At 47.1% G+C, this 18,505-nt stretch overlaps 1 protein-coding gene across 1 annotated transcript in view; it reads left to right on the top strand.

Moving 5' to 3' along the window:
* LOC111941589 (E3 ubiquitin-protein ligase BRE1A-like) overlaps positions 1-16,827 on the top strand; it is a 33,159-nt gene extending 16,332 nt beyond the window's left edge. Inside the window, 10 exon segments of the mRNA XM_086868790.1 lie at positions 1,335-8,210; positions 8,868-8,989; positions 9,300-9,691; positions 10,264-10,381; positions 11,668-11,817; positions 12,762-12,974; positions 14,265-14,390; positions 15,276-15,416; positions 15,742-15,843; positions 16,515-16,827. Coding sequence (XP_086724916.1) covers positions 8,162-8,210; positions 8,868-8,989; positions 9,300-9,691; positions 10,264-10,381; positions 11,668-11,817; positions 12,762-12,974; positions 14,265-14,390; positions 15,276-15,416; positions 15,742-15,843; positions 16,515-16,691 — 1,590 coding nt within the window. The 5' untranslated portion in view covers positions 1,335-8,161 and the 3' untranslated portion in view covers positions 16,692-16,827.
* Positions 16,828-18,505: the final 1,678 nt, after the last annotated feature.

The raw sequence follows: 18,505 nt of genomic DNA, 5'->3' as shown, positions 1-18,505 counted from the left end.
TGAACCCGGGTGAAGATTTCTTTGCAAAGAGCGTGATAAGGTGCAGTGCTTTCCATTTTAACATTACAAAACAGTGAATATTTTCCCCATCAGCTTTGTGCTTGCAGTGCTGATCCTGCTGGTGTTTTTTACGGCTTAATGTTGGGCCACCATTTGTGAGTCAGCACAGGCTGGCACAAAGTCCGAGTTAGAACACAAGGTGTAGATTTGTTTCCATTACCTTGCTACTTGTGGGATCCCCAAAGCAACACCTGGGCAGAGGTGCAGTAAGAGAAATGTGGGCACCCTTAAACTCAGCCCATGCCAGAGGATCACTGGCTTATCAAGGGTTATTCCCAGCTGCAAGGTCACTTGATCTGCTCTGTTTTGGGCATCTCGTTACCGTTAGCTGTGTTACACTTTGCTCCAGTGTACAATTCAGCAAGTCTGTCTGTGGCTCCACTTGCTGTTCAGTGTGTGACACCATGTGGCCACCATTGGAAATTGTGATGGTTTCCTGCCTGTGTCCCGATCTTTCATTCGTTTTTGACCATATCTGGTTAAAACTGTTTTCACATCTTTACAAGTAGTGATCCCTCTTCCACCTTGCCCACACCCTGTGCAAGTGCAACCAGAGAACAGAGACAATCAGATGTTGTCTTAGTGGTCAGTGCCAATTATAAGAAGTGTCTGTCTAGAGAACCTAATTTCAGAGATCTGATGGTGGGAGCTGTCTTGAGGTAGCTCTGAATTCTGTTTATCCACATGAATTTGTTTAGAGAAAAATAGTGTTTAGATTACAACTTTTTCCTTTTCCCTCTAATTACTTTTAAGCTGAATGCATGTATATATGTGTATGTTCTCTGCTGCTAGTCACAATCATTTGTTAACTTTTTTTCCTAGGAATTCAGTTCTGTACCTCTGGTTTTTTTTTTAATTTTTCTTTCTGTCAGTCATTATGTCTTACTGGAAGAAGGCTAACATAATGTCTACTTCCATGTGCATTTTCACTGTTCTCTTATACTTTTATATGTGTCTATCTTTATTAATCTGAGTGATTTATTATGTTTTCCAAGTTCATATCTTTGAGAGAAACTGTTTCAGGACCCAAGAGTCAAAAACTTGCATGATGTGGTTGTGCAAGAGAAGCAGCCTAGTGCATGCAGAGACCACAGAGACTTTTTAAAATCGGTACTGAAGCATATCACTTGGACCTACTTCACAGCAGTGCTGTTGAAGTTCTACTTTTGTCTTTGCTTGTGGCAGCATGAGTCACTGTTCTCCTGTCTTGAGACAGGGACCAAAGGCAAGGGGATAATATTCCTTTTTGTGGCCTTTTCTTGTGTCACAACTAGGTTGAGCTGCGACGAGCAGTGGAAGAGGCTGTGAAGGAGACCCCGGAATATCGCTGCATGCAGTCCCAGTTTTCTGTTTTGTATAACGAGAGTCTCCAGCTGAAGGTGCACCTTGATGAGGCCCGCATGTTGCAGGCAGTCTATTAGTTTTATTTATACAATTCGTTGGTTTGTTCCTGTTGTCCCCCCGCAGTTCTGTGTTGGTTTCACCCACTTGTCAATTACTGTAAACCCTTCCATCCTACCCTGACTCCTCCCACTTCCCCTTGGCTGGTTCCTCCTCCTCAGGGGCGTGTCCCCAAAGTGTGACCTCACAAACCCCCACCCCTTCCAGCCACTGCTCCTCCCTCCAACCCTCCTCCTCAGTCGGTCCTCCAGCCCCGCCTCTTCCGGCTTCTGGTTCCCACACCCCTCCTTCCGGTTCCCACGCCCCTCCTCCTGGTTCCCACGCCCCTCCTCCTGGTTCCCATGCCCCTCCTCCTGGTTCCCATGTCCCTCCTCCCGGTTCCCACGCCGTCCCATCCAGTTCCCGTGCTTCGGGGACCGGAAGTGACAGGCCTGAGGACCAGAACCTGGAACAGGTAGTGATTCCCTTTGCCGCACCGGTCAGTTTTAGAGGAAGGGGAGGGAGGTACCGAGAATGGGAACCCTCCTCCTTCCAGACAAAGAGGGAGCTGTGCAAAGCCCAGAAAGAGTTTGGCAGGAGAAGTGAATATTTTAAGGGCTTAATAAAAGCCACCTTCTCCGCGAATGAGATGGTCTCCCACGATTTGAAAGAGTTGTTTGCCTGCCTCCTTTCCCCAGCTGTGGAAACAGAGGTGGAAGAAGTCGTTGGAGGCCATCCTTCCTGAGCTGTTGCGCAGCGAGGAGTCCGCGGTTGACGCGGACGAAAACCCCCTCTCGATAGATCACCTGTGCGGTGAAGGGAATTGGGAGAAGCCAGAAGAACAGGCCAGGGTAAAACCCGTCTTAATTAAAATAACGGAGACCGCAGAAAAGGTATTTAACATCTTGCTGCGGGGGGAGCCCCTGACCAACTTTTCAAATATTAAGCAGTCCCCCAGTGAGCCCTTTACTATTTTTGTTAACTGCTTGCAGGAACAGATAGAGAGGCAGGTTGACAGACCTGAGCTGCAGGAGCAGCTTATCCTAGAGATGGCAAAAGCGAACTGCAATGATATTTGTAAACAAGTTATTTTCAGCCTGCCTATGTATTCACCGCCAACCTTGGATGTCCTCATTGATGCATGCGAGAAGAAAGTGCCATTAGTGGGGACGTCCAGGGTGCCACCACTACCACCGGCGGCCAGGAGACCACCAACTGCAGCAGTGGCCCAGCACCCGCCTGGCCAACCTCAACCACCATCTGGAAGGCCTCTCCAGTGCTATCGCTGTGGACAGCTGGGGCACATGGCCAGGGATTGCCCTGCTGCGCATCCCTGCCGTGGACCTGCGAGGGGCTACATGAGGGGAAAAGGGGGAGAGGGAGTCTTCAATAAAAAAAACTAAAAGCGCGGCGCGAACCTGCCCCGCGCGAAGCAACAAATGGGGCAGGTATCGTGAAGGGGGGAAGAAACATCAACCGGACATGGCCTATTCACCAGACGAGACACTTGATAACTACACGAGACAACCTCTTCCGGTCGCAGCACTGGATGGTAGTAGCTGTGGACCCACTGGAGGAAAAAGCAATGGACACCGGACGTGACAGTAAGTACATCGCCATCGGGGACACCAAGCACACACCCCCGGAAATTGAGATTTCTCCGATCACCTTTCCGGGTGGTCCGGAGAACCTCATTCTCCTGGCGCGCTGCACTCATCCACCCTTCTTTTTGCCAAAGGGGCAAATCATTGCCCAGTTCATACCAGTACCTGAGCAGGTCCCAGTAGACGACCACGCACCAGGCGTCTACTGGGCAGAAGTGGTGGGTGAGGAAAAGCCCATTCTGGACTGCAGCGTCAAGCAGGGTGCAGAATCCTTTCAGATGAAAGGACTGCTTGACACGGGAGCGGATGTGACGATCATCCCCGAAAGGAGATGGCCGTCACATTGGGAGTTGCAACCCGTGGCTGGCAAGATACAGGGTATAGGGGGTACACAATTGGCGAGGATTTCTAAGAGCATGGTGCAAATTGCGGGGCCGGAAGGGCAGTTGGCTAATTTACGCCCATTCGTGGCGGATTATCAGGTTCCTCTGTGGGGGAGAGACCTCATGTCCCAGTGGGGGGTCAAAATAGAGATCCCGAAAACCCCTCGGGATTTTTAGAGGCGGCCACTGTGGAGCGCCCCTTCCAAAAGCTGGATTGGGTAACTGATGAAGTGGTTGGGATTGATCAGTGGCTGCTCAGAAAGGATAAATTAAGGGCGCTCAGTGAACTCGTGGAGGAGCAGTTGTCTAAAGGTAACATCATAGAGACAACTAGCCCTTGGAATTCTCCAGTTTTTGTCATCCGTAAGCCGGGGAAAGACAAGTGGCGCCTCCTCCATGACCTTCATGCCATTAACAAAATCATTGTGGACATGGGGCCCCTTCAACCAGGGATGCCTACCCCAACCATGCTCCCCCGAAATTGGAAATTGGCTGTGATTGACATTAAGGACTGTTTTTTTCAAATTCCCCTACACCCCGACGATGCCCCACGGTTTGCCTTCTCGGTGCCCACTCTGAACCAAGAAGCCCCAATGAAGAGATACCACTGGCGAGTATTACCACAAGGGATGAAGAATTTGCCGACCGTCTGCCAGTGGTATGTCTCTTCATTGCTGTCTCCCGTCCGCGCCGAAATGGGGGAGGTCATCATCTATCATTATATGGATGATGTCCTAGTGTGCGCCCCCCCATGATGATATGCTTACTCAATCACTTGACCTAGTTGTTAGAGTTCTAACATCTGCAGGTTTCCAGCTCCAGGAAGACAAGGTTCAAAGGATGCCACCCTGGAAGTATCTGGGACTGAGGATTACTGAGAGGACCATTGTTCCTCAACGATTGGCTATAAACAGTAATCCAAAGACTTTGGCGGACCTTCATTCCCTGTGTGGGACCTTAAACTGGGTCAGGCCTTGGCTGGGCCTCACCACCGAAGACCTAACCCCCCTCTTCATGCTTTTGAAGGGGGAGAAGGAGATTAGTTCTCCTAGGACCCTGACCCCAGAGGCGAAAGAAGTACTAGGGAAGGTGCAAGTTGCTTTAATGGAAAGGCAGGCACATCGGTATGAGCCGACTCTGCCGTTTGAGTGTATCATCTTGGGAAGGTTGCCACACCTGTGTGGGCGCATCTTCCAGTGGGATCAAAGCTCAAGGGACCCACTCTTGATCATAGAGTGGGTATTCCTGAGCCACCAACGATCCAAGAGTATCACCCGGCCACAAGAGCTGATGGCTCAGCTTGTCAGGAAAGCTTGAGCCAGGCTTAGGGAGATGGCAGGGTGCGACTTTGCATGTGTACGGGTGCCTGTCAGCTTGTCTCAGGACAAGGCATCCCCGGATAAGCTGACAAAAGAGATGTTTGAACAGCTGTTGCTGAACGAGGCTCTCCAAATGTAGTTTGACAGCTACAGTGGACAAGTTTCAGTCCATGCCCCAGCACACAAATTCTTTAATGCTAAATTTAACATTATTCCAAGATCAATTCGGAGTCGAAAACTCCTCAAAGCCCTGACAGTTTTCACTGACGCATCTGGAGCATCCCACAAGTCAGTTGTAACTTGGGTGGATCCTCAAACTCAGCGGTGGGAAGCGGATGTTAAATATGTGGAGGGATCTCCACAGGTTGCTGAGTTAGATGCCGTTGTCAGGGCCTTTGAGAGGTTCCCTGAACCATTTAATTTGGTCACAGATTCGGCATATGTTGCGGGGGTGGTAGCTAGGGCAGAGAATGCCGCCCTAAAGGAGGTCTCCAATCCGCAGCTGTTTGAACTGCTTTCCAAGTTAATTTTTACCGTTTCCCACCGAAAGCAGCCATTTTTCGTGATGCATGTGAGGTCGCACACAGAGCTCCCTGGCCCGGTAGCTGAGGGAAATGAAAGAGCAGATTCCCTCGCTGCCCCTGTTAGAATGGCTCAGCTCCCTGACGTGTTCCAGCAAGCCAGGCTGAGTCATCAAATGTTCCACCAGAATGTGCCTGGACTGGTCCGCCAATTCCACCTGAGGCGAGATCAAGCCAGAGCCATTGTGGCCACATGCCCACACTGCCAGTCCACCGCCATGCCCTCTCTGGGAGCTGGGGTCAACCCCAGAGGCCTGGGGAGCTGCGAGGTATGGCAAATGGATGTCACACATGTCCCAGAATTCGGCAGGTTCCGCTATGTGCACCTTTCCATTGACACCTTCTCGGGTGCTATCTATGCCTCTGCCCACACAGGGGAGAAAGCCGAGCACGTATGTAAACACCTCATGCAGGCTTTTTCTGTGCTGGGGGTCCCCAAAGAGATTAAAACAGACAATGGCCCAGCTTATACCTCCAGGAAACTGGAGGATTTCCTGCAAGAATGGGGAGTGACACACAAGAGAGGCATCCCACATTCCCCCACAGGCCAAGCGATTGTTGAGCGAGCCCATCAATCGCTCAAGCATGTCCTTGTCCGTCAAAGAGAGACGGTGAAGGGCTGCACCCCACAAGAACAGTTGTGCAAAGCCCTTTACACATTAAATTTCTTAAACTGCTCAGATAACGACCCTAATCCTCCAGTGGCCCGGCATTTTCCATCCACCAGCAGCTACAAGTTACAGCAGCGCCCTCCAGTGCTGGTCCGGGACCCCGAGACCCAACGAGTTATGGGTCCCAAGAGTTTGATCTTTTAGATTCATCCCCGGCGTCATTTTGTGTTCATTTTCGGTATTACCCCTCTGACCCTGCTCCCTATCCTAAAGTGGTGCAAGTCAACCATCAGTTTCAAGCAGCAAGTTGGTGCTTAAATGTTGCCCACGTGAAGATGCCCTCAACCCTCAGCCCTACCCCTCTTCAGTTGCCCAAAGGTTTATTTTTAATTTGTGGAGATCGGGCATGGGCAGGCATCCCCTCTCGCCTTCTCGGAGGGCCGTGCACACTGGGCCGGCTGTCCTTGTTTTCGCCCAACACGACCCAAATTGAAAATTGGAGCCAAAAGAACAATTCGGTTATCAGGAAGCGCAGCCTGGACGAACTGGATCCAGACTGTGACTCAGAAATTTTTCACTGGAGCAAACTAAAACGGGTAGCAGCGTCTGTTTTTCTGCCTTGGTTGGCTGCTGCTCAAGCCCTTGGAGAATTGGGACAATTTGAGTGTTGGGTAGTAAAACAAGCAAATTTGACGTCAGCCGCGCTAAGCGACCTCCTTGAAGACGAGGAATCACCAGGCAAGCCACCCTCCAAAATTGGGCAGCCATAGATTTCCTGCTGCTCCTGCACAACCACGACTGCAGGGAATTTGAGGGGCTTTGCTGCTTAAACCTGACATCAAAGAGCCCCTCCATTTGCCAGACCATCGAGCAAATGAGAGGCATGGTCCACCAAATAAAACAAGAACATGAAGACTGGGCCGCCAACATTTTTTCCAGCTGGAGACTGTCCGGATGGCTCGCATCCATCCTAAAGACTGTTTTATGGGTTGTCTTCATCATTTTCATAGTTCTAGTTGCATTCACAGTTTTAAAAAGATGTTTGGTTCAATCGGTTCTACACCTCGTAGCTCCCTCTCCCCAAGTTAATTTTGTCAATGCTCCTTCTCCTCCTTCCTCCTCACCCCCTCCCTCTCCATCACTTAAAGACTGGTTTGTTGAGCCTTCTGCACCCCCCGAGTTTGCAACATCGTCTCTTTGAAAAAGAAAGGGAGAGATGTTGCAGGCAGTCTATTAGTTTTATTTATACAATTCGTTGGTTTGTTCCTGTTGTCCCCCCGCAGTTCTGTGTTGATTTCACCCACTTGTCAATTATTGTAAACCCTGTCCCCTTTTTCCAGATTGTTCCCCATCCATCACCCTGATCCTGCCCCCGAGCCCTATCAATCCATGTAAACCCCACCTCTTTTTCTAGTTCCTTCCCTCTCAACCCTTCCTCAAAGCCCCATTGGTGTTGTAACCGCCGCCCCTCCCACATATTGTCCCTAGTGGTCCCCAACATTGTAAACCCTCCCCCCAACTCCTCCCCTAAGATGCCCTGATTAGTCCCTGAGTTTGTACCCTCCCCACCTTAAATTGTGTCGCACAGAGGTGCTCCTGGCTCAGTTTGTCCTGCTTTTGACCTTTCCAGTCCCTTCCCCGTCCACTGTTCCTGTTCCTTTAATAAATCCGGTTTCTGGGAAGATTCTTGGACTCTGAGCCTCCTCCATTCCTCCACCGAGTACCCATGACATGCTGAGACCGCAGGGCCTGAAGGCTTAAGGGCTCTGAAGGTTTGGTCTGGTACAAACAGCTCCCAGATCGTTCCCCACTCCTGACGCTGCCAGAGGTCAGTGAGGCAGAGCTAGCCAGGGCAGGAAAGGCCGTGGCAGGGGCAGTGTCGCCCGCACACTGCTCCACAGCACCCGTGCCACACACCAGCATCAGGCTGAGCTGATCGAGGTAACACCTCTGCTTCGTCAGCCTGGGAACTCTGTCGTGCCACTGACCGTCACTGCTGGATCTGTGTGCCTCTGCGGGTGCTCAGGAAATTTATGTTTCTGGCAATAATTCAGGCTCTTGTGATACCTTATACTGGTGAGGTGAGAGATACTCAAGGTTCAAAGCACCAAGTTCTGCTTCCTTTTTGTTTCTCAGAGGGATGAGGTCAGCCTTCACAAGAAGCTACGCACTGAGGTGATTCAGCTGGAGGACACCCTGGCACAAGTCCGCAAAGAATATGAGATGTTGAGGATAGAGTTTGAACAGACACTTGCTGCCAATGAGCAAGCAGGTATGTTCTTGTGCTGTGCCTAAAGACAAACACCACCTGCCCACCAATGCCCATTAGGGGCTGCAGTGCACTAGAACACCTGGCTTGATTCTTTGTTACTGTTAAATACTTTTTCTGGCAGATCTCTTCATCTCAAAAAACAAAGCGCTTCACCTGTTTTATTGGGAGGCCAGTTCCATGTTGTCTGACTACCTTCTCGATGCTGCATAATAGATAGACTTTGCTAACATTTTGGTTTATGACAGGATATTTTACATTATTAAAAATTACTTGTGGGGGGAGGATTCATTTCCAAGTAAGGATAATCTGGATAGCAAAGCAGTAATTCTTAAGTTTTATCAGAGGAAATAAATTACTTCCGAAGTAGCATTTAAATCAGATTTCTATTGTAACATGACAGGTTTCCCATGGGATCATGGGTATAAAAATAATGTTAAGTGGGAACTTAGGACTGTGAATTTGCAAGGACTTACGGTTGCGTATAAAACTGGTGTGACTTTTTTTCTGCAGGTGCAGTCTGCTGCTCTGTTGTGTTGCAGAATGATAACAATCTTATTTTGTCCTTTGCCATTGTCACCTTGTTTTCCATTTTCGTGAAAGTCTCCAAGAAGGTGGACAAAAGTGGGGTTTGTTACAGAGGTATTTCTGTTTTTGCAGGCCCAATTAATCGGGAGATGCGTCACCTCATCAGCAGCCTCCAGAATCACAACCACCAGCTGAAGGGAGAGGTGTTGAGATACAAGCGCAAACTGAGAGAGGCCCAATCTGACCTGAGCAAGGTAACACAGCAGGAATGCCAGAAAAGAGGGGAAAGTGCTTAGGAGAAGGGGGAGCGCTGTCACCCTTGCCAGCAATATCAGCCTTTCTGATACACTGTTCAGGATGCAGTGAAATTTTCTGTGGAGCTCTGCACTTCGCTGCTGCCTTTGACCAAATGAATATTCTTCCTTTGTAGCTATGTTGTGTTCCATGAAAAGAGGCATGGAAGCATAGGTCTGGGAAGACAAAGGAGAAGGGGGTAAAGAAGACTCCTGGCTAAGAACTTTAACATTTGTTTTCTTGGTCATCTCTCTTGCTGTTCCATGCCAGATCCGCTCTCGCAGTGGCAGCGCTCTCCTCCAGACCCAGTCCAGCACTGAAGACACAAAGGAGGAACCTGCAGAGGTCAAGCAGGAGCCTGATGATCCTTCTGCCCAAGTGTCTGTTCCCAAGGCTGCTTCTGAAGATGTTCATGAAATGAAGGCCAGACGAGACGAAGAGGAACGGGAGCGGGAGAGACGAGAAAGGGAGAGGGAACGAGAGAAGGAGAAAGAGAGAGAACGAGAAAAAGAGAAAGAGAAGGAAAAGGAATGAGAGCGGGAAAAGCAGAAGCAGAAGGAATCAGAGAAGGAGAGAGAGTTGAAAGAGAAGGAGAAAGGGAAGCATGAAGAGGGAAGAAAGAAGGAGGCTGAAGTGATCAAGCAGCTGAAGGCTGAGCTCAAGTAAGAGTTGTTGTCTCTCCTTTTCCTGTGGGAGCAGTGCCCAAGCCTGGGGTGTTTGCATGTTCTTGTTGTTACGGGATCGGCATCATTGAAGTTTGGAGCCAAGAGAGTCTCTTGACACCCTCTGTATCTGATTGTGATGTGGTCAGTGTAGAAGTGTTTTTCCTACAATAGCCTAGAGCAGGAGTTACCAAACCAGATACTTCATGGTATCAGAAGTGTAGGACAATTAATGTTTATTTGTTGCTGTCATAACAATAGCATAGAAATTCTACTGTGAGTGTTCCCACTCCTTGATGGTTCCCAAAGCAGAGGTGGATAGGTTGTAGCTTATTGTTAGGATACATATTTCATCTCCACCTCACTTAATGCCTTTCAACCCATGTGCCTGAATATGTTTCTTTTCCAGTCTGTACTCAACTGCTGTTTTATGTTACCAGCATAAGATGAGCAAAGGATGACTCCATATCCATGTGGGTGATGGAAAGAATATTGCCAGGCTCTCATGCTGGCTGTGTAACAGTGTGGCTTTGCTGCTGTGTTCTCACAGTGGTCTGTCTCCCTTTCTCCAGGAAGGCCCAGGAGAGACAGAAGGAGATGAAACTGTTGCTAGATATGTACCGATCAGCCCCCAAAGAGCAGAGGGACAAAGTGCAGCTGATGGCAGCTGAGAAGAAGGCAAAAGCTGAGGTATTTCTAGTTATTTTTCCGTTTTTATTTTTGCTTAAACTTCTTTTCAGATACTCTGCAGCAGAACTGTGTTGTTTCTCTCCTCAGATCTGAGGATTGTTTTTCTTCTCAGCTTTGTCACTTAGAGATTGAAATGGTCTGGAATAAACGGACTGGTTGCTAGTGCAGGCACACACACACACAACAATCTCTAGGTTCATAAGTACCAAACCATTTGCAGATCCCTTAAGTACCAGCATGTCCCTCTGTTTGGGACCCCTGTGGTTCCAAGCCCTTCTTACCTTCTTCACAAGCAGGTCTCACCTGTAGGCAGCACTTACTCTGTGTAGCCCACATACATGGGGTAAAGAGTTAGGTTACGTGGGGATACTTAAGAAAATGTGTAATAAAAAGAAGATAGAACAGGACAGGCTGTGATGATCATGTGCAAGGCTGAGCCAGACAAATGTGTACTGACTGCCCATATTTTCCATGGGACTGGCCCCTTTTATACCTTTCTCTGTCTAACCCCAGTTTATTCATCCTTGATCTCCATTTCCCTGCATCTTCTGGATTTGAACAGCTCTTGATTTCCACAGCCCTCCCAGTTCAGGAACCATTCCTGTTTTACAGTGTCATCAGTTACAAAGTCCAGGTTGATCTTCCTGTGGTTTCTTGGAATCCTATCAGTTGTTGTGACTGGAGTGGTTTTCTTCCTCTCTTTGTCTCTGTGTTTATGTTGTCAGGTTTTTGTCTCTGTATATTTTGTTTCTGGTTTTCTCCCCACACTCAGATAACCTTGATGGAATAAACATTTTCACACTCTGATGTGCTTTCATTATTTAGTGTGACTGACCAGGTTTCATTCTCATCACTGCCTCCCTTACCATTTGTCTGCCAGGTTTGTGTCTCTGTATGTTTTATTTTAACACCTCCTTTTCCTATTATCTCCTTCTTGTGTGGAAACAGGTTCTTGACCAGATGCCCTTAAAGGAGCAGTTGCTCTCTGTCCCCATATCCATTCATGTTCTATTGCAGGAGACTGATGTCCCTACTCTGATAAAAGATGCTGTGAAATTTTCAAAGGTGTGGAAGTCAAGGTCGTGGGCTTACAGCCCATCTCAGTGGCACATCTGCCTGAGATGTCAGTACTCTGTCAAAATGACATGGTTTTTTTTTTGGTTTTTTTTTTTGCCATGCTTTGAAGGCAGTCCTGAATGTTTCAGAGAATTTTGGGGAAAATAGGCTCTTAACAAGGCTCAGGGCACATTGTTATGTTTACTGCCATTTCTGCTTGGTTCTTGTAGCTTGAAGAACTGAGGCAAAGGGTGAAAGAATTGGAGAAAAAGAAAGAAAGGAGAGTAAAAAAGATGGCTGATGAGGATGCCCTCCACAAGATCTGAGCAGTGGAGGAACAGATTGAATATTTACAGAAGAAACTTGCTATGGCTAAGCAGGTGAGAAGTTTCTGATGAGTTCTCTTTTGGCTGGAGCAACTGTGAAGGAGCTGCCTTCATGTTACCTCCAGGAAGAGGGAAGGAATTTACATCTGGATGGGCCAGAGATGGGACTTTGGTCCTTGTTTACAAAAAGGAAAGAAAACAAGCAGAAGAATCACCAACAAATTAACTCATTCAACCCTCAGCTCTGGGGTATTACAGGCAGGCCATGGTGGGAAATGTTTAATAACAATTAACATGAGATAAACAATTAAAAATGTGGCCTTGGTAAAGCACACAGAGGAGAATTTGCTTTATCAGCCATTGGGGAAGAGATTACAATTTCTTTTTAAGAGTTACTATCTCCTCAGTTCATCTAGTGAATATGTTTGCATAGAACTAATACATACCTTCTCCTAAAAAGGGCTTAATGCAATGAAAGAGCAGGACCACCTCAGCAGGGTAAGAGGGAAGCCAATGAATTGATGTGTATGTTTTTAGAATTCAGATTCTTACAGAACAGACCTGCTCTTGTCAATACCTTGTCAATGCTGAAGTGTCCAAAGTGAGTTTAAGGGGCTTGGCAGCCTGTTAGTTGGAAACTGTCAAGCTGTCCACATGTAGAGTTTTTGGCCTGCTGTATCAGTGGTGTAACAGTGGCCAGCTGTTCAGCTGCTGGGAATTGGGAGTTGGTTTCTTCCCAGCTCCGGCAATGACTGTGTCAAAACTGATTCTGCCAGACAAGCAACAGGTGACTATCTTTTCTCTGCACCTTCAAATCCAGAGTATCTCTGCTGTGGCACAGACTTGTAGGGAGTACGTGGTTGTTGGGATGATGGTGTTCCCTGACACCAAGAATCTTCCTTCATCTTCACTAGGCCTGGTGTCTCTGAATATAATGTTCAGGCTCACTGTAGGGGGTCCAGGGCACAGTTTGGCCAGAGCCTGTGATTCTTTTGCAGGAGGAGGAGGCCCTGCTGTCAGAAATGGATGTGACAGGCCAAGCCTTTGAAGACATGCAAGAACAGAACATCCGCCTGATGCAGCAGCTGAGGGAGAAGGATGATGCCAACTTTAAGCTGATGTCAGAACGTATCAAGTCCAACCAGATCCATGAGCTGCTGAAAGAGGAAAAGGAGGAGATGGCAAACCAGGTTCTGACACAGAAAACACAGGTAGTAATGAAAAACAAGAGAGGACAAGAGAGCTGGTGGAGAAGGTGAAAGTGTTGTGAGTTATCTGTTTTAGGCAGCTGCACACAAGCTTGCTCCCCTGCTGAGGGGAAGGGGAAAGAATCAGAAGAGACAAAGTGAGAAAACAGGTGAGATGAAATAAAAGGAGTTTAACAGTTAAAGCAAAGATGTCCATACAAGCAAAACAAAAAATTAATTAATTGATTACTTCCTGTGGCAGGCAGGAGTTGAGCCATCTTCAGGAAGGCAGGGCTTCATCATGCTTTATTATTATTTAGTAAACACTGCAGCTCTGAACATCCTCCCATTTCCTCCTTTTCCCCAGCTGTTACTGCTGAGCACAGCATTGTAGGGTACAGAACACCCCTTGGGTCAGCTGGATCAGCTGTCCTGGCTGTGTAGCATCCCAGCTTCTTGGGCACCCTCAGCCAACCTGCTGGTGAGCAGCGGGAGACACAGAAAGTCCTGATGCTGTGTAAGTTCTGCTCAGCAAAAACTGAAACAGTGCTGTGTTACTGACAGTGTATTTGGAAGCGTTCAAGGGCAGGCTTGGATGGGGCTTTGACAAATGTGGCCTAGTGGAGGTTACCCCAGGGAGGCTGGGACTAGGTGATCTTTAAGGTCCCTTCCAATCCAGGCCTGTCACACCATATTAGGAACAGCGAGGAGTATGACACTGCATTGTCCAGGAGAGCAAAGTTTATTATTCTTAATCTTCTTTTATACATGTTTGAGAAGGTCTGAGAGGTAAAACTCTCATTGGTCATTAAAGGTACACATCACTGTAAATGGAACACCACCCCTTGACTAAACAACACCTGCAAGTTATTGTCCTTTACCAAGGACTGTTTGGATTCTTTCTCATGCTTTCTCAGGCCACAGTGAGAAGCCTGTGTGACTTAGTTTCACAGAGGCTCTGTTCTCCCTGCCTGCTTTTAGCTTCCATACAGGCCATTCTATGACTCTCTATTCTGTCATCCTTGGAACCACTCTGGAGCTGTTCACTGTCTTGCAGCAAGTCTTTAAGCCACTGTCCAAAAATTAAGACATCTTTGTTGCAAATATTTGACTGCTAGGTTTTAAAGTGTTGACCAGAGAGATCTGGCTAGGGCTCTTTGGATACAGGCACAGCTGTTCAGGGAGGAAAAGGCAAGCTGAAGGTGTGCTCCTTGGTGATGGGGAAGCAGGGGTGGTTTTAGCCTGCAGCTTGAGTGACAGCTCTGAAGACCCAACCAGAGCATTCCCTCTGTTCCTTCTGTCTCCCTTTCCAAGGTGGATGCCCAGCTGCAGGTTGTACGGAAGCTGGAGGAGAAGGAACACTTACTGCAGAACAGTATTGGAACAGGAGAGAAGGAGTTGGGTCTGCGAACACAGGCCCTGGAAATGAATAAACGCAAGGTGAGCAATGCCTTTGTTTTCTCTTGGTCTGTGTGGTGGAGCTGCTGCCTTGTGGGAGGCATAGAAGGCTCTGAGCTCTCATTGGCATTACAGAACCTGGTATTCCCTGGTTTTGGATGAGTATATCAGAAGCTGAGGAGTCCTGCAGAGAATTATGATTAAAGTGCTACAGACTGATGTTTTATTTTGATAAGGAGAAGCAGGACATACATGTTTCTGTGAAACCTATGGTGAAGAAAGAGACAGCAGCTAGATGAAGTTAACTGGGGTCAAAGCTTTTGTAGGAAAGATGGGATAAGCAGACGGAAAATAGAGCTGGGGAATGGGAATGCTTTTAACAAATGCCTAAGATCAAAAAAGTAGGTGTGTTACCAGTAGAATAAGACTAAGTCTTACGGTTGATGCTGTCTTTGTTGTTAAGTTTTAGTAGAAATACAGAAATTATATTAAAATAGGCAGAAAGGAAAGCAGGAATATCATTGCAAAGAGGGGCTGCGGAGAATTCATCAAGAGTCACCTGTCTTAATATGACAATTCATGGTATTAAGGGCATTTGGTTATCAAGTTAGCAGAGAAAAGTGAAGAGAGAAGATTGTTAGAAATGGGTATCTCACAGTTCTGTCTAGTTCAGCTGTAGAACTGCCTCTAAACAATTTAATAGAGAAAATCTGGAAGCTGGAAGACTGAAAATACATTAAGATTTGGATGATCATTAGTGTTTTTCTAAGTGATGTGCTTTGCAGTGTGCCAGGGTTTGGCTCTGCCCAAAGGAATCTTGAAGCTAAATGATTAGAACTTGTTAAGAATAAAGTAATAACAAGGGTCTAGAAATCATGAGAGCTGTTTTTCTGTGTTTGGTCCTTCTATACTGGTTTTCTTTCTCAGGCTATGGATGCAGCACAGCTTGCAGATGATCTGAAGGCCCAGCTAGAGCTAACTCAGAAGAAGTTACATGATTTTCAGGAGGAGATTGTGGAAAACAGAGTAATTAGAGAGAAAGAGATGTTCAACTTCAAAAGGGCTGAGGTATATATCCTATGCACAATCCTTCAAGGTCTGTCTGCTTTAGTGTCCTTCTCCTTGTACACTGAGCTTGCAGAGGGTTTCAGCTTAACTGCTCTTGGTGTCCAGTTTCACTTTATCTTTGGCTTCATCAGGTCTTGGCTCTTTCAGGCTTTTTCTGCTGATAACTGACAAGTTCTTGTGGCATCAGATGATTGTGTTGTCCCTTGGATTTTAGGGGATGAAACTGTGGGTGGCATTACTTACCCAGGTGACATTCTCTTTGGTCCCTGAGAAGCTGTGATAGAAAATGTACTGCTCCTTCATTTCGTCTCCTGTTTTTATGCAGGAAGATATTTCTAGGTTGCGCAGGAAGCTGGAGACCACAAAGAAGCCTGACATGGTTCCCAATTGTGATGAGATCCTGATGGAGGAAATCAAGGACTACAATGTATCTGTGTCTATTGATAGTAAAAAGTTTCAAAATCATAGAAAATTTGGGGGCTTAGAAAGAAGGTTAGGCTTGTCAAGCCCTGGGAAAAGTAGATCCTGGGAAATATTAGGCCTTGTGCTTGCTAAAGATCATGTGAAACTGCACCTGTGTAATCAATATATGATAAATTATACAATTGTTAGATGTGATTAGACATAATTATTGTTTAAAGAACATGAGAACCAATTTTAGGGGTTTGAGGGGGGATCACGAGAAATCCATGTTTGAGTAAAAACGATGCATACAATAGAACAATGTAAGTTTAATAATTAATATGGAAATTATATAAAAACATGTTCAACTCAAAACCAAGTTGGGTCAGATTTGGGTATGTGTACCCCCGACACCCAGAGCTCTTCAATAAAGCACTTTCATATAATCATTTGTGATTATGTGTGATCCTGAATGCTAACACTATCAGGTTCCCTTTTCACTTTAGGCAGAAGGTGTGTAGGCACACTCTTCAGTGTGTAAGCACTCTTTTCTTCCGGACCCCTCATCTCTACTTTGGCACTGAAGAAACCACATTGTCCTTCTGAGAAATGGAAGCACCTTCACCTTGAGACATCTCTGAGCACAGCAGCTGGGCTGCAGGGCCCCTCACAGCTCTGTTTGTGTGTGTGTTTCAGGCCCGCCTGACGTGCCCGTGCTGCAACATGCGTAAGAAGGACGCGGTGCTCACCAAGTGCTTCCACGTCTTCTGCTTCGAGTGCGTGAAGACGCGCTATGACACCCGGCAGCGCAAGTGCCCCAAGTGCAACGCTGCCTTTGGGGCCAATGACTTCCACAGGATCTACATTGGCTGAGGCTCTCACAGAGCCTCTGCTTGTGTGAGCTGCCTCCCTCCCTCTGTCAGCTTCTGCCACCTGAGTTGTAGTGTCTTCTGGAGGTGCGTTCAGGGTCTCAAAAGAAATGCACTCTGGATCTTGCTTCCTTTCTTGGCCCTGTCCCTTTGGTCTTGCCCTCAGTTTTTGTGTGCTCTTTGTGCCTGGGAGGAAATTTCCTATCTGTCACTTTGATACTGCCGGGGTGGGAATCTGCAACTGAGGTGCTGCCTTGGTGGGATGGAAGCTGAGCTGCAGCAGAGATTAGTGAGAGTTTTATGTGAGGGCTCTGCTTTGGATGCTAATTAAATCCTATCAAGGGATGGCTCTGCTCCTGGGAGGGAAGAGTTTCCCAAGTAGCAGACCAAATAGAAGCCAAGGAACTGAATCTGTAGACTGAGCAGAGCAGCTCCTTGTGTACCTGTGTATCTTCCTGAGTCAGGGCAAGAACTCCTGAGGGCTGGTGCACTAGGAAACATCCTCCCTAGCCTCTAACAAACACATCTAAATATGCAGAAGAGGAGAAAGGAGATATCTTGGAGACCCTTAGAAAACAGCATGTCACTGATGATCTCTGGTTAATGTATTTAACCTTCCCCTAGGCTGAGGCATTGCTGCCATTGTCCTCAGAAAAGGACTGCTACCAGCTCCTTTGCTTCAACTTTACCACAAATATTAATCTTGTTATGCACACGTTCTTATTAAAGCTGTTGTTTGGCTTATTTTTCTGGTTCTCTTGCCTCTGGTACTATCTGTCTGTTCTCCCATCCCTTGTCCAGTTCTTGGAAACATTTCTCACAAGCTTGAAACTTCTAGAGTAGAGACAATTAATTCCTTCTTCCTCTGCTTTCAAAATATGCTCAACTAGAACAACTTTTGTCTCTTTGGCTCTATCCCCGGTACCTTATTCCTGACACAACAGGAGGGCCAGGATTCTGCATTATTTCTGCAGTCATTTTGCCATGGCTGCTGGAAATTTTGGCAGGGATGTGGTGTGGCTTAGAATCTCAGTGCTCCCTGTACTTGGAGGCTGCATTTGAAGTCTGCTCCTAAAATCAAAATGGGAAGTTGTTGCCTTTCCACATTTCTTCCTAGGGTGTAGTGTTTTACCTGTAAACGGAATGTGCATCGAAGGTGCACCTGTCAGAGGTCTGTCTCATGGGTTGACCTTTCCTGAAGCATGGAATCTCTACTGCCTTCCTGTATCCCCTCCCTGCAGGAAGTACCAGATACAAAGTGGAAGGAGTACATCACAGGCTCTTACACTATTCATTATTATCTTGGTGAAAACATTCAGAATATATGAATAAAGCCTTGCAAATTATGAGGAATCCTGAAAAGTGAGAAGGAACACAGCATCCTGCTTTCCAAGGGGAACTTGGGATGCTGAGGATTTCTGCAAGTGCTGTGACGAGGTGTAAGAGCTGTTAGAAGGAATGAGAGTAGCAGCCTTTTGCCTTTCACTGAAAGTTGCTCCTGGTTCTGACAGCAAGTTGTCTAAAGAATGGTCTGTTAATGCTGCTGGTGGATTTTGGGGTACAAATGCTTGTTCATCACAACCAGGACTTGGTTTATGAACGAACTGTCTGCATCTTCAAACAGCTTTGCTACAGCAGCAAAAGTTCTTTTCCAGCAGTGAACAGCAATTTGAACTGAACAGCCCCAGCAGAGCTGCAAAGCCACTCTGTCCTTCCCCACTCACTCTTGTATCACCTTTCTACTGAAGTTGAGCTTTGTGTGCACACTGCTCAGGTTGGCTTCCCCCAGCTCATGGCAGGAAATGGATACTTCAAACA

This window comes from Cyanistes caeruleus, chromosome Z (genome assembly GCF_971803275.1).
Source record: "Cyanistes caeruleus chromosome Z, bCyaCae1.hap1.1, whole genome shotgun sequence".
NCBI classification, from domain to species: Eukaryota; Metazoa; Chordata; class Aves; order Passeriformes; family Paridae; genus Cyanistes; species Cyanistes caeruleus.
Note: the sequence above shows the minus strand (reverse complement) of the source record. Positions and strands in the feature narration are given on the sequence as shown.